Raw genomic sequence first — 16,124 nt, 5'->3', positions numbered from 1 at the left:
GCAAACAATGTGTCACAATGGAAGTGATGTTTGAATATTCATAAATCAACATGGTTGGAGTACAGTAATGTGGCAAAGGCAAAGAGACCTGGACAAGTCTCGAGCACCTCTATAGGAGCAGAGCAAACTGAGATGTGAGTGACAATATTGACCATCTCACAAGATGTGAAAGAGACCTGTCAGGAGACCAATGAGACTAACAAAGCCGACATGAAAGCAAAATAATGCGCTCCTATTTTAGGGGTCCTGGGTCGCTAAGACGGGGTAACAACCGACTGTGCTCCCAGCACGCAGACCGACCGTCTCGCTGTCAACTCCAAACGTCCCGCTGATTACTTTGCGTCATCCCACACTGCAGGCGGCTGATCTCCGCGACCCTTGAACGTCAAAGAAGGGGCAGGGCTCTTCCCCCTTTAGTTACGACACATCTTGGAACCTTCTCCTATGGCCAGCCCACAAAAATCAAAATGGTCGCTTCTTTCCCACAACAAAACTCCCCAGAAGGCAGGGCCATTGGTTGGCAGAAAACCCCCGGAAAACCCCCAGCTATTTTCCACCTCATCCCACAATGACAGTCCCATCTGTGGTGGTTATCACTCCCTCTCCCTCTCTCTCGCTCTCTTTCCCCCTCTCTCTCGTTCTCTCTCTACCCATCTTCCTGCCTCCCCGTGTCAGTTCGCTCTGTCATTACCAGTTCCCATATTATAAAAGGCCTCGTATCTGAATGTGGCTCATCATTCCCACATCATTTTTAATTGCAGGCCCGAGTGGCCGTGGTGGCTATGGATAAGGTCGAGGACAGCTGGGGGATGACAAGCGCTGAAAATTACAGATCACAGTTATCGGAAACCCTAACCATGTGACCTACAGGCAATAAGGACGGCGTATTTATGACAGGGGCCCCAGCGGCGAAATTCAAGTATCTTGTCCTTCGCAAACATACACACACATAAACGCACACACACACACACTGCTCCCCATGGGACAATAAGGAAGGATTTGTTATGTAAGTTATATGGTGCGTCAGGCCAGAGGAACAGAAGGGATGGGCCTCCGGGTCACAGTGACCGGGTGAAGATGGACCTAGAATCTCAGCTCTGTCCTGTCTCACACACACATTGCTCTCTTACTGGGCAAGAGCTGAATCGGACAGTGTTTAATGTGAGACGCTTCTCCAATGGTTGTTTTATTCCCAATGTGTGTGTGTGTGTGTGTGTGTGTGTGTGTGTGTGTCCTCACAAGGATAGTAGAACAAGGAAGACTTAAGACAAGTTGGGACATTTTGCCGGTCCCCACGAGGAAAAGGAAAAACATTTAGGGTTAGAAGTTAGGGTTTGGGCTTAAGGTTATGGTTAGGGTTAAAGATTTTGAATGGGAACCAATTGTTTGATCCTCACACGGATAATAAAACAAGTGTGTGTGTATGTGTGTGTGTGTGTGTGTGTGTGTGCGTGCGTGCGTGCGTGCGTGCGTACGTGCTTACGTGTGTGCGGGCGCATCTGTTTGTGTTTCGGTGTGTGTGTGTGTCCTTTCGGTGTGTGTGGGTGGCTCAACACTAGACTAAACACACAGCAAGAGAAGCAAACCCCACACCACTTTTCAAATACACAACACGGACCATCAGACCCCTAACATTGCCAATGGAAGCACACAGTACGTTGCATGGTGGAAGTTTCACCCAAATTCTATTGTTATAAAGTCGATCTCCACTAGACTATATATGCATGTAAAAATGCATTTACAATAATGCCGTTACATGCCAGAAGAATGTCATGCAAAAACCTACAATTGTAACATGTTTGAGTTTCACTTGTCTTCAGGAATGAATGTCTTTCTCCTCGGGATATTCACATGTTTTCCCTGCATCTTCCTTTTTGAGAGACTTCAGAAGTAGCCCACAGTGCTAAAGCCATATTTTTCACATTAACTCTCCACACACACCTTCTGTAGGCACACACAGAGCCAAACTTACCTCAATTTATGCCTGTTGTGTAAAACCAAATTATACAGGCGACCTATCACCTTCCTGCTCAATGAGATTTTTTTTTAAATGGAACATGCGAGAGAAAGGAGGGGAGGAAAGGGCTTTACCCCCTCCGAGTAGTTTTAATTTTAGCTCGGCTCAGATCATTGGCACCACAATTCCCCCAGGCAGGAGTAACCTTGTTAAAGAGACTGTATGTTTTATCCTATAGGCTCCACATGAGGAATACATTACCACATGCATTTGTTACACACACACACTCACACACACATGTCCAACACACGCACTCACACATCCAACTCACACACACACACACATACAACACACACACACACACTCACACACACACACACACGTCCAACACACACACTCGCACATGTCCGACACACATCCCAAACTAAACAAAGTTGTTGTTTGCTTTAACAATAGCTATAATGATGATCTGGAAGAAAGTGTCCCCAATTGTGCTTGTAAAGGTAATTACTGTGTTAGTCATCCTAGTTCTGTTATTAGTAGTTCAAACTTTTAAAAGTTGACTACAAACTATTCATGTTAAACTATTAATTCATGTTTTTTTTCTCCCCCAATTGACCATTGAACTGCTGTGCATATTGTAGATTGTTATTGAACATTTTACCTTTGGAGGTATGACGACACAATGCAAGTTAATGCCAAGACAAACTGGCCATGTCACCTTATGATGCACTGTTGTTTAATTCACACTGGCTGAAAGAGGAGCACCATCTATTCAAGTTGGGTGTGTGTCTTGTTCTCGTTGTCCTTGGTATTGCAATAGATGTTATCTAGATATAATCTCGTAAAAGGATGTCACCCATCTTTCATAATACATGACCTAGTAGATGTGCTTCGCGCGCAGTACTGTGTACGCAGTACTGTGTACGCAGTACTGTGAAAGGACTGAAGGTCAGAATATTAACGGTTTTGCTTGGAATGATGAAATAAGAGAGACAAAATATTTTAACCACATCTCTACTGGAATACTTTGTTGCTTATTTCAACTAGCTACCACTAGGGGGAGGAGACACACACACAAACACAGGCTGTATTGTTCACTAACCATTTACTATCATCCTGTATCAGTTAACACTGAACTGTGTAAGAGATGAGTACTCACAGTGAAGGACATAATTGGTGAAAGCATGGAAGGAGAGAAGGGGAGAGTGAACACAGAGTGAGATAGTGAGAGCTTGGAGGGAAACAAGGAGAAAGATGGAAGAGGAGAGTGAGTGAGCTCGTGGGAGAGGGAGAGAGTATGGCAGGATGAGAGAGAGTGAGAGAGCGAGAGAACATGGCAGGAGAAAAGGACAGCGTGAGTGAGAGCGTGGGCTCCTGTGGTAGCCTGACCTGTGCTGACCCTTGGTGACCCCGGGGTCAGAACCTGTACTAATGAAGAGGAAAGTGGTGTGGTGTGCAAACATGTCACAGTGAGGGGCTGGGCCTGGGGCCAGATCAAGTTTCAGCCACAGAGGTGACCGGGATCAAGGCCTTCTGTTTAAACTGTTACAAATCACACAGGCTGGACACACAAGTCCAGCTCTGACCATAGACAGAGACGGCAGTGAGTTACTGCACCAATGGTGGAATTCAAATCAAATCAAATGTTATTTTATTTGTCACATGCGTCGAATACAACAGATGTATCACCTTACAGTGAAATGCTGACTTTCAAGTCCTTAACCAACAATGCAGTTTTAAGAAAAATACCAAAATAATATATAATTAACAGAACTAAAAGTAACAAATAATTCAACAGCAACAGTAAAATAACAATAGTGAGACTATATACAGGGGGTACCTGTACAGAGTCAATGTGCGGGGGCACCGGTGTCGAGGTAATTGAGATAATGTGTACATGTACGTAGAGTTAAAGTGACTATGCATAGATAATACCAATAAATAAATGCAAATAGTCTGGGTAGCCATTTGATTAGCTGTTCATGAGTCTTATGGCTTGAGGGGAGAAGCTGTTTAGAAGCCTCTTGGACCTTGGCGCTCTGGTACCGCTTGCAGTCTATGACTAGGGTGGCTGGAGTGTTTGACAATTTCTAGGGCCTTCCTCTGACACCGCTTGGTATAGACGTTATGGATGGCAGGAAGCTTGGCCCCAGTGATGTAGTAGAGCACACACACTACCCTTTGTAGTGCCTTGCGGTCGGAGGCCGAGCAGTTGCCATACCAGGCAGTGAAGCAACCAGTCAGAATGCTCTCAATGGTGCAGCCGTAGAACCTTTCGAGGATCTGAGGACCCATGCCGAATATTTTCAGTCTCCTGAGGGGGAATAGGTTTTGTCGTGCCCTCTTCACGACTGTCTTGGTGTGCTTGGACCATGTTAGTTTGTTGGTGATGTGGACAGCAAGGAACTTCAAGCTCTCAACCTGCTCCACTACAGCCCCGTAGATGAGAAATAGGGGCGTGCTCGGCCCTCCTTTTCCTGTAGTCCACAATCATCTTCTTTGTCTTGATCACGTTGAGGGAGAGATTGCCAGGACAACAACTGAAGGGCAAAGGGGATAGGATATGTTCCCTACCGTATTATGATTTTTTCCCAACATTTTCTAATTGTATGTGTGTACGTGTGTACGTGTGTGTGTACTGATACGTGTGTGTGTGTGCGTGTGTGCATGTCTAGTTAGCACTTTAAACTATGCCGTCCTCTAAGCAAGAGTGTGTGTGGGACCAGAGGGCCCAGGTGTCTGAAAAGAAACCACACTATTAAACCCACTTAAAAGGCTGACAAACAGAAACCAAACTCCTAGGCTGAGGCCTTGGGCTGGAAGGCCACTTCAGTTCAGTCCGGTGGGTTATTTCCCCAATGGCTGCCTGGCCCGCATTGGCATTCCTCCACCACTGCCTTTTTACAGCCATCTTTACAACCACTTTAGTGTTCTTAACCCATTTTCTTGTCCAGTTTAATTCCTCCACTCGGAGAGCCGGGCGGAAATCTCCCTGTGGTGGAATGGAGTGAGAGGGGAGGGGCGGGGATGTGGAGTGGTGAAGAGGGGGAGGTTTGGCACTCCAAAGGATGAAGGTGGCTTAGGGGAGACACAGGGACAGAATAGAATGGGACACACGCTTGCACACACACAAACCACACACACCTCCTGTAGTGCTTGGACGGTGGGCAAGAAATACTCTATAGCGACACGTCTATTGCATGGATTATCAACCAGATTCAGTCGCGGGTCATTTTTTTCTGGAGCGGATGGTCAGGGTGCAATTACAAGTAGTTTGTAGACTGCAAATTGACCGCAAGAAGCCCAAACAGATATGTTTGACTAAAATATAATCGTTTTAAGCCTTGCTTATTTGTATACGATCTTATCTGTCTCTCTATTATGTGTGAGAATACTTGGAAACAGATTTCTTAAGTTAAAATCACTTTCCTGATTTCCTGGTGTTTTTACAGTCTTTTATGTAAAAAAAAAAAAAAAAAAAGAGCTCAGAAAGCTTGTGGGGCCACCCACAAGGGTGAGGAGGATGGAAGATGGAGGATGGTTAGGGATCCAGTGTTTGGAGCTCCCTCCCTGGTCATCTCATCCATCCATCTCTCTGGACTCCTCCACTCCTCTGTGCTCAAAGCCCAGTTTCCAGTACCTCATCACTTATCCCTTGCTCTGACAAATGACAGGGGATTTGCTGAAGACTCTGTTTTCAGATGGAGTGCTAACCTCAGTTTGTAGGGGTGTTTATGTACAATGTAAGCAAGCCCCACCTGGCTAACACACTGTGCCACACACACGCCACACACACAGCTTTTATACACTATCGTGCCGACCCAAACACAGCTTAGATTACTTCTCACATTGTCCTTTTCTCCACAGTTCCAGCAACTATGGTGGGTGTGTAACCAGGCCAACTCAGCTTGGTTTGGCTCAGTATGGGGAAAGCCCTATAAGCATGTGGATTCACACACTGGAAAATATGACCTTTTTGGGCTCTTACAATGAGTGAGGCGACACTGACCTCACACCCACACATTTTGTCAGCCTGCCATCTACCGATATGAGGACTACTGTCAAAGTAATAACACATCACCTTAACGACATAATGGCTGTCACAACATATCACCATGGTAGAGACAATCACCTGCCATGTTACACAACACTCATAACAGATGGCACAAAAAAACACATGACAGTATTAAGTCAGCCGACAATGTTATTACTCATGTTATGTCATGTAATAGTATTCTCATGACAGCTTTATCACATGGTAAAGCGCTAATGTCAAAGTTAGAGAAGTAGCTCCTTCTATCCTTCTGTTGTGATGACATGCTTAGGGCCATCTGCAATGCTGAGTGCAGAATACTACTCTCTACACATGGGTGCAACGTATACCCCCCCCCCTCCCCACAGTCAGATGATGAAGGCCCTCTTTGTAGGGGATCAAAGTATTACCGATCCTGATTAAGGACGGGAAGGGAGGAGAAGAGAGGAGGACGAGGAGGAGAAACTCTGTCTATTCCCTTTTGGCCACGGGGGCGTCACGTTCCATGTTTTGAGCAGCGTCCCTGGATTAGTGTGAATATTGTTCACACTAATCAGGATCTACTTAAATAGGAATAATAAACAGTACAAGCTAGGCTGAGTGGGTACCCATATGTCAAAATGATGCCTGGCAGGGTTAGTGGACTGTATAGGCCTGTATAGGCCTAGCACTGTAGTACCCAGTGCACCACATGCTGTGCACCTCCACTCTCACATACTCATGAAATTAATTTACAAAAATACTACAGCTAACTACTTTGACTAATAATGATAATTCTAATAATCATCTTCATCCTCCTCATCATCATAGAAAATCACATTGTATGATTTTTAAGTAATTAATTTGCATTTTATTGCATAACATAAGTATTTGGTCACCTACCAACCAGTAAGAATTCCGGCTCTCACAGACCTCTTAGTTTTTCTTGAAGAAGCCCTCCTGTTCTCCACTCATTACCTGTATTAACTGCACTTGTTTGAACTCATTACCTGTATAAAAGACACCTGTCCACACACTCAATCAAACAGACTCCGACCTCTCCACAATGGCCAAGACCAACCAGTAAGAATTCCGGCTCTCACAGACCTCTTAGTTTTTCTTTAAGAAGCCCTCCTGTTCTCCACTCATTACCTGTATTAACTGCACCTGTTTGAACTCGTTACCTGTATAAAAGACACCTGTCCACACACTCAATCAAACAGACTCCAACCTCTCCACAATGGCCAAGTCCAGAGAGCTGTGTAAGGACATCAGGGATAAAATTGTAGACCTGCACAAGGCTGGGATGGGCTACAGGCCAATAGGCAAGCAGCTTGGTGAGAAGGCAACAACTGTTGCCGCAATTATTAGAAAATGGAAGAAGTTCAAGATGACGGTCAATCACCCTCGGTCTGGGGCTCCGTGCAAGATCTCACCTAGTGGGGCATCAATGATCATGAGGAAGGTGAGGGATCAGCCCAGAACTACATGTCAGGACCTGGTCAATGACCTGAAGAGAGCTGGGACCACAGTCTCAAAGAAAACCATTAGTAACACACTACGCCGTCATGGATTAAAATCCTGCAGCGCACGCAAGGTCCCCCTGCTCAAGCCATTGCATGTCCAGGCCCGTCTGAAGTTTGGATGATCCAGAGGAGGAATGGGAGAAGGTCATGTGGTCTGATGAGACAAAAATAGAGCTTTTTGGTCTAAACTCCACTCGCCGTGTTTGGAGGAAGAAGAAGGATGAGTACAACCCCAAGAACACCATCCCAACCGTGAAACATGGAGGTGGAAACATCATTCTTTGGGGATGCTTTTCTGCAAAGGGGACAGGACGACTGCACCGTATTGAGGGGAGGATGGATGGGGCCATGTATCGCGAGATCTTGGCCAACAACCTCCTTCCCTCAGTAAGAGCATTGAAGATGGGTTGTGGCTGGGTCTTCCAGCATGACAACGACCCGAAACACACAGCCAGGGCAACTAAGGACTGGCTCCGTAAGAAGCATCTCAAGGTCCTGGAGTGGGCTAGCCAGTCTCCATACCTGAACCCAATAGAACATCTTTGGAGGGAGCTGAAAGTCCGTATTGCCCAGCGACAGCCCCGAAACCTGAAGGATCTGGAGAAGGTCTGTATGGAGGAGTGGGCCAAAATCCCTGCTGCAGTGTGTGCAAACCTGGTCAAGAACTACAGGAAACGTATGATCTCTGTAATTGCAAACAAAGGTTTCTGTACCAAATATTAAGTTCTGCTTTTCTGATGTATCAAACACTTATGTCATGCAATAAAATGCAAATTAATTACTTAAAAATCATACAATGTGATTTTCTGGATTTTTGTTTTTAGATTCCATCTCTCACAGTTGAAGTGTACCTATGATAAAAATGACAGACCTCTACATGCTTTGTAAGTAGGAAAACCTTTCAAATACTTGTTCTCCCCACTGTAGTTAGGCCTTTGGTTGAGTCAAATGGTTTCTCTATTTCCTCCAAAAATGACAGTGTATGCCCATTTATATTCTGACTCACACACTCAGCCCTCTTGACTCATTCCATAGCAAGCAAGCATGCGAGGTCGGGTCGACACCATGGCAGTTGCAGCTGACTTTGAGCTTTACCACACCAAAAAACGCTTCAGTCATGCCGCAGCCCCCCCAATGGTAAAGTAACCTTAGCATTTCAGCGACCTTGCTGAACATGAAATCCTATTTGAGGCGCACACAGCATAAACCTTTACTTTATCCCTTTTACTACAAATTAAAATTTTGTAGCTTTTTCCGTCTGATTTTACAGGAAACATCTGGGGCTCTAGCGCTGCTTGAGCAGTAGGCCCCGGGCAATTTCCCGTGTTGCTTGGCTGTGAGCGCGCGGAATAATGAGCCGTTATCAAACGCGCTGCCGATGGCCGAACTAGGTCGAAATGGACCTGGCATAGGCCTACTCAGATCTCCACCTGGACCTCATCCATGACTACCCACGACTACAATGCATGGTCAACCAACAAGACTATAGTCTAATACCGTTTTCAAATGAGCTCATTGGCCTAAACATGACTTTCTTGAATTTGATTAGTTAAACTTTTTAGTGCAAGAAAATAGCCCTAATATAATAAATTATCTAACATTTGATGTTGAAAATACATTTTTGTGTCGAGTTTTCAAATTCATAGCTTATAGTTGCCTATACTATGCCTAGAATCGTTTCACACTTGCAAGATATGAAGTGTACAGACCTCTAGGCTACTTGGATATAGGCTATCCCTTCATAGACTCTTCTACACTGTTGCATGAACTTCCATACCTGACTTGTTCCAGGGTTTAATCAATAAGTCACCTAATACCACATAACATGTAGCATTTAATTGCCACTTTATATCTGATTGCAACCAGAACCACATATATTCAAATTCTTCATACAGATTGCAAAACAATGCACCCCTCCAGGCTTAAATGATGCATCATTGTAAGATAGACAAAACGTTATTTCAAAGAAGGCTAAACATCTGTGATATTGTTAAATAACATATTGATATTATATTGATAATTATTAACAGGGTGGTTCAAGCCCTGAATGCTGATTGGCTGACAGCAGTGGTATATCAGAACTTATACCATGGGTATGACAAAACATGTATTTTTACTGCTCTAATTACATTGAATACCCGTTTATAATAGCAATAAGGCACCTCGGTGGTTTGTGATATATGGCCAATATATCACGCTAAGGGCCGCATTGTGTTATGCATAAGAACATTCCTTAGCCATGGTATATTGGCGATATACCACACCACCTTGGCCCTTTGTGCTTAAATATGCATTATTATAATATAAATGTAAAAAAGCTTGTTTCTTGTTGTTGCTTTAATTGAATGGGGTCTCGTTTTCCAGTTGAGATGTAAGATGAGCATACCAGATGCATCTTTATTTTTCAAGTGTTTCCCAAACAAGCAAGTAGAGAGAACATTTGGTAAGTGCATTAAACCATGTGTTGATACTGTACTGATAGGATCAAAAGAAAGCAGCGCTGCTCTCGGATCAGCTTTCTCCATTCAAATCTTACCTTAAACATTATAATTATTCCACAATAGTGACGACGGATCAGCTCCTAGAGAAAACACCTCGGCTACATGGTAAGAAAGTTCTAACGATGATCTTAACGCTACGAAGTCTCTGGGAAACGAGGCCCTGAACAGGTGCGTGCAATGAATATGGGCCTAGGGCTACTGGATTGGATGCAGGTGCGAGCATGGGAAATAGATAGGCCTATGTGACTTCACGTAACAGCTTCCTATTTGAGTATGCTAAAGGCTATCCTACTGCAGCATCCAAGAGCATCACAACTGGAGAACATTACTGTACATCGCAGGTGCTTCCACTTCAAAACGCTGCCAGATTTCCTCCACCAGGATTTGAACACTCATCTTGAAGTTTATTCAGGTTGTTTGGTGTATGTCTGCCAGTAGCTTGCAGTCAGGCTTCTATGTTGAGGCATCGTTATCAAAATAGGAATTCGTCTTACATGCCTTAACATCATGGTTAACCACCATAGGTGAGTTTGCTTTTTTTACAAGTCATTTTCATGATATTTCCCGAAGGCGCCATGCAGTGAAATTCAACGTTTTTGTAGGCCTGGCACCTTTTTCAAAATGACAATAACCCTATAATTTGACAATGGGCATGCAAGCCAATAAAAGTCAACAGCAACGTTATAGCAAGGGTTTGTCAAAGTGGAATGAATGCCAAAACGCTGAACTTGCACTGAGTGACCCGCACTGTGCGAACTGTGTTTAACAATAAGGTCCTTTCACTGTTTAGAGATGTATATCTTAACCAAGTCTGGGAAAATTGAATGTAAACAATTGTATGCTTTGAGAGTGTGTGGGTTAGATTGAAAGGGAAAATTAAGAGGTCTACTAGGGGCCCGGTATTTAAAAGCTGCGCGATAGTTATTGTCGTTATCTGCGGTTGTTCGGGCTCCCTTGCTCGTTAAAGAATTCCCCTCACGGCATCGCTATTTAAATGATTACGTTGTTATTAAGGCGGACAATACTTTTATATGCCTTTGGTTTGAAACTGGCTCGAATTACCCCCGCTGTTAATAAAGCCCGGCAGTTTTAATTTGACGGTTTTTAGCGGGTGATTTTTTTTTCCACAACAAGAGGAGAAAGAAAAGCTCAACAAAATCTCACACTAAGCAGTGAAAGGAGTGTTTGTTTTCGCCTAGTCTATGAAATTATCCGGAGAAAATATGGCAGAGACCCTTCTACAAACAAACACTGTTAGCGAGTAACAATAGTCATTAGCGGGTAACAATAGTCATTAGCGGGTAACAATAGTCATTAGCGAGTAACAATAGTCATTAGCGAGTAACAATAGTCACACATATCACACAGTAGTGTCGTGGATTTTTTTACAGTCACAAATAAGTAAATGCAATTGTTTTTCTTAATTAAATCTCAAACAAGATGCAAAACGATCAGGAGAAAAAAAGGGTATGGTTTTTACTCAGTTTATGTGAGTTTAAACTTTTTTATTTATGTAGCCTACTGGAATTATTTACATTGATATATAATATAGGGGATATAGCATATGTCATAATGCCACAATTGCTACGGTATTCTATGGAAACATAAATCAAAGGGCTCAACTACATCATTCAAAAATATGTGTTTTAATAAATAGGCAAAAAAAAAAACGGAGTTGAACATCCATGGAGCGTACTTCAATAATGTATTCTAAATTGCATTGGTCCCTTACAAGCTGAAGATACTTACAGGTATGTACAATAAGAAACATTTATATACTTCTATGTATTGTTTTTAAAAACAGAACGAAATATAATTTCCCCCCAAAAAAGATCAAATATGGCTTTTCCTACTATCATCACCGACATTAAAACAACGTGATAATGCACCAGTAGACACTAGAAGCGTCATACCACACTGTCTGACAACACTGTCTGAGTATGCAACATGATTTTCAAGGTTATTTTGACTCCTTCTCACACTGTTCCATGTGTTAGGTAATTGCACTCAACGCACTCCAGGAGAGCTGTGTGTCACGTTTACGTCTCTTGACAATGTTTCTGAGGTTCGTGGGTTCTTCAATAGATTTGGTGTCTTCATACTTTGTAGAAGTAAACAGTCTATAACGGTAAAAACAAATATTTAGAAAACACATCAAAATGTTAGCACCAATTACCAATATTACAGATTTATTGCATATATATTATCAAGCAAAACCTTTACAATATAGTATAACTAATACATCACATGCATAGCTTTATTGCACTTAATTCCTGAAAGAGAATGTTATAAGGCTAGCAATGACACCGTGCATTGTCTATTGGCCTTAAGGGTGGCACAAGTGTCTATTTGAAACGTTCACTGGCATAGGAAGTCATTAATGAAACAATTATTTCGCCCTGAGTGAAACCATATGTCAACAACGGAAAGGGATTTCATTTTAAATGTGGTGCATAAACCACAGTGGCCTATGTAATTGCATCACTGGAAAATAACAGAGCAGGCCAAATAGACTGTAAGGGATATGAGCACCTGTCCGTTTTAGGATGTTTTCAGTTCTATGGAAGAGTGAACATACAACATCATAAATCTATGATAAATATTTATGCAGTTATATTATTCCGAATGTAGTCTATGCAAATGCATTTTACTTCATTCACAGTTGGCTACATTTCCTTTCAGTAATTTATGAGGCAAAGTGTAAATGCCGCAATTAGCCTATATTTCCATTAGACTTTAGATGGCCGTTTTGTTTCTTGAATTCGTTTAATAAATATTACTAGGCTGGAATTTGCTGTACATAGTGAGTATGTGCGGGTTAAACATATTTGTATTCGTTTTGTTCAATAACCCATGTAAGGAGGAAAAAGAGCTAAGCTGATTACATCAGCCTATAGGCTAATGCACATATAAGTAGCCAAGTCTCTGGGCCTAGTTTTGATTTGAGCCTCATAAATTGTTGATAATATTTTAATTATGTCGTTTTGATGAGAACAAATGAATGTAAAGACCACATCCCAAGAAATATAACATGTCATTCTGGGTTTTTCTCTTATTTTCCTTTGACATTCCACACAGGCTAATGAAACCCCAAACAGCATTGGCAGCAGCATTTGATATTGAAAAGACGTCCGGTTAAGTTCGAGAAGGACCACCTTCAAATGTACAGTGTTTAAACAAATCGCCATAGTGTCGTTTATTTGTCCTCTTTACAGAAGCGCTGGTTTAAAGCCTACGACAACAAAGTCTTTCTGGTGATCGATTGATTTGCGAGTGGGCGGTCTGTAAACTACATGGTTCCAGTCCATGGAGCTAAACAAACCAAAAGCAGGCATTATTTCACTGGAAATGTGTCCTTCGCTGTCACGATTTTGAATCCATGTTCAACTCATATACGACTTTAATATGTTTTCCAATACATCAGTAGCCTACTAGAATTGGTCTAACCTATTCAGAGCAGACATGTCATTTAATAGCATAGGTAAATGTGTGGCCTATACTCCTTTAGAAAGAAGTAGGCCTAGGCATATTAACAATGTTTATAATAATTATTTGAAGCAGCAAACCATTCCTAACCATTCCTATTTGATTTTTGAACATGTAGCCTATGCCATATCAAGGCTCTTCATTCTCCATTTGACAAAACGTGCATTAGATTTACACTACTCTAATTAGGTCAAGGGCACTGGACAAGAAAACAAATGCATTCAGATTGTTGTGTGGCATGCATAGTGATGCATAAATACGTCTCAATGACTTGCTTCACAGCGCAAAGCCGCACAACGGTTTGGGTAACGGTATGCAATGATAAGGAAGTAGAAACTCTCAAAATACCGTATCCATTTTTTTTTACATGCCACCAGACAGTATAGATAGCCTTTAGGCCTAATGGCTCGCATATTTAATCAAACGCTGGTTTAAACTCTCGGGCCCAAGCCGAGCGTTGCCATTCCTGCGGCCTACATACAAGAACGTTCTCCATTGTGAATGTAAATTACCCATGGTAGGCTGTTCAAGTCTACTGCGTTTTTATGCGGCCAACCACTCTCTCTCTCCCATAGGCCCTCCGTCTTAAAATGTCGTTAAAGAACGGACAAGGACTAAGTGCAAGACTCACATCTCACCGCAGAGTTTAATGTGTTTTCGAGCTGTCATGCCACTCTCAGCTGGGAAAACCCCCATACGTTTCTACCATTATTCACTCCCCCAGTGTCAGTGAAGCTATTTTATAGTTGTCTTTGGTTGCTACCTCGGTGATTGGCAAGTAAACAATGTTCCAAAACCATTATTTACATTAATAACACCAAGTTTCCATGTCCATCATGAAGCAGCCATATTCTTATTGTAAATTAAGTACTCCATGACCCTCATTAACTTATTTTGAAGACCGTTTTCTTCTCATTTAGCAAAAGTGTTGTTGTCAAGCAATGCTGATGGAGCACTTGTTTAACTGTGTATTAACCTGGCTCATGCTCAGGTCATCCACACGCGTTTCTGCGCGTCAGACTCCGGGTGCGCGCGGACTGGTGAAATGTATGGCATGGATGTGTACGAATGTTATTTGTAGGCTATTGAGCTACCAGATTCATTTGATCATACAAATTCACTGAGCAATTGGGTAGGTTACAATTATTCCGTACATAATTCACTATAACATTGTTATTTCCTATAGAATTAGAGGGGACATGGTTTCGCTTTGAAATCAATAGCATACCTGACGCTGACTTTAAGCTAAAGCCACAACCTAATATTTGTTTCCCCCAGGGTCATTAACCAGTGCCAATGCTATAACTACTGTATGTGAGGTTCGCCATTATTATCACTTGTTACATTTTTTAAACCCTATAATGTTCACGAATTTCAACTAGGATATAGGCTAGCCTATAGGAATAGGCCTACTCTTTATGTTCACAACTTGTATGCATAATAATAATCATCATCATCACCATGTAGGACTTATTTTTGGTTTTGTTTCGTCTCATGGGAGGTAAAAGCTGCATTTGCCACCTACCGCTTTGGCAATGAGTGAAGGGCTTTGGGTGCTAGTGCGTTGCAGACATTGACCACGCGCCCTCCATCCTCCACACCGAGAACGCATAACTAAGTCTCTCGTGCGCAACGTAGCTGCAGCTCGACATCTTGTTGTCCATCTCATCGCTTTGCAGCACCTGATAGAGGAAGTCTATGTATCTGGAGGCCAGTTTTAGTGTCTGGATCTTGCTCAGTTTATCCGAGGGTAGAGTGGGGATGATTTTGCGTAAAGACGAGAAGGCTTCGTTGAGCGACTGTGTCCTTTGCCTCTCCCTGACGTTGGCCAGGCACCGCTGGTTCTGCAACTCCTCGTAGGACTGATTGCTGCTTGGACTCGTTTTTTTACCCCGTTTCGCGGAACCCGGACTGCTGTCTTCGCTCGACTTTTTACTGTGTCTCCTCTTCCTTCCAAATATTTTCTGTTGTCTGTCCAACTCCTCCTCGCTGGTCACTAGGCTATCCACAGGGGAGATGGGAGAACTTGAGCCCTCTTCCATTTCTCGTTTAAAGAAATGCAAGGATATCGAAGAAAAAACGGTCTCCACTTTTGAAGCCTGAGTTAGAAAATATATCCGAATATGCAGCCAGGCACCGACAGAAAGCCGTTTTAAAAAATGTCTTACTCTACGACTATTCTTCTCTTTACGTCTTGGGAGTCTGATACACTACTTTCAAACGTACGCTTGGCACCGTCCTTCTCTCGCAGGACGTTTTTCCTTACTTTTTTGGAGAAACTTTATCCAAGTTTCAGATGCTAAATAGTTGTCTGAGTGGGGGGGGAGGCAGTATTGGACTCTGATTGGCCCGCTAATAAACAGGAGGGAACAGTCTTAGGTTACACTCCATCATTCTAGCAGCCCAGGACTTCAGTCAGACATATTTGATGGTCATGTCAAAACAATCAAATATGACAAAAGTAACAATAGGTCTATTATTATTATCTGCAATAATTCATGTTCTAGCCTTCCTATTCCAAATATAGTACGTTTATTTGATAAATGCATAATTAAAATTATGAAAAGTGTGTTGTTTCTTAATTGGATATTAATGAACAATACCCATTTAATTCCGTAATACTGACTATCCAAATATAG

General features: G+C 42.6%; 1 protein-coding gene across 1 annotated transcript; it reads right to left on the bottom strand.

Annotated features, from left to right (window-relative positions):
* Window positions 1-11,592: 11,592 nt before the first annotated feature.
* LOC139380310 (twist2) lies at window positions 11,593-15,712 on the bottom strand. The gene is made up of 2 exons (XM_071122904.1): window positions 15,011-15,712; window positions 11,593-12,119 (listed from the first exon to the last, which is right to left on the bottom strand). Exon 1 carries the CDS (start codon window positions 15,525-15,527, stop codon window positions 15,042-15,044), a length of 486 nt encoding a protein of 161 aa, XP_070979005.1. The 5' UTR covers window positions 15,528-15,712; the 3' UTR covers window positions 11,593-12,119; window positions 15,011-15,041.
* Between the last annotated feature and the right edge of the window lie 412 nt (window positions 15,713-16,124).

This window comes from Oncorhynchus clarkii, chromosome 22, assembly GCF_045791955.1.
Source record: "Oncorhynchus clarkii lewisi isolate Uvic-CL-2024 chromosome 22, UVic_Ocla_1.0, whole genome shotgun sequence".
In the NCBI taxonomy this organism is placed as follows: Eukaryota; Metazoa; Chordata; class Actinopteri; order Salmoniformes; family Salmonidae; genus Oncorhynchus; species Oncorhynchus clarkii.
The sequence above is the reverse complement of the archived record's forward strand: the minus strand, read 5'-3'. Positions and strand labels throughout refer to the sequence as shown.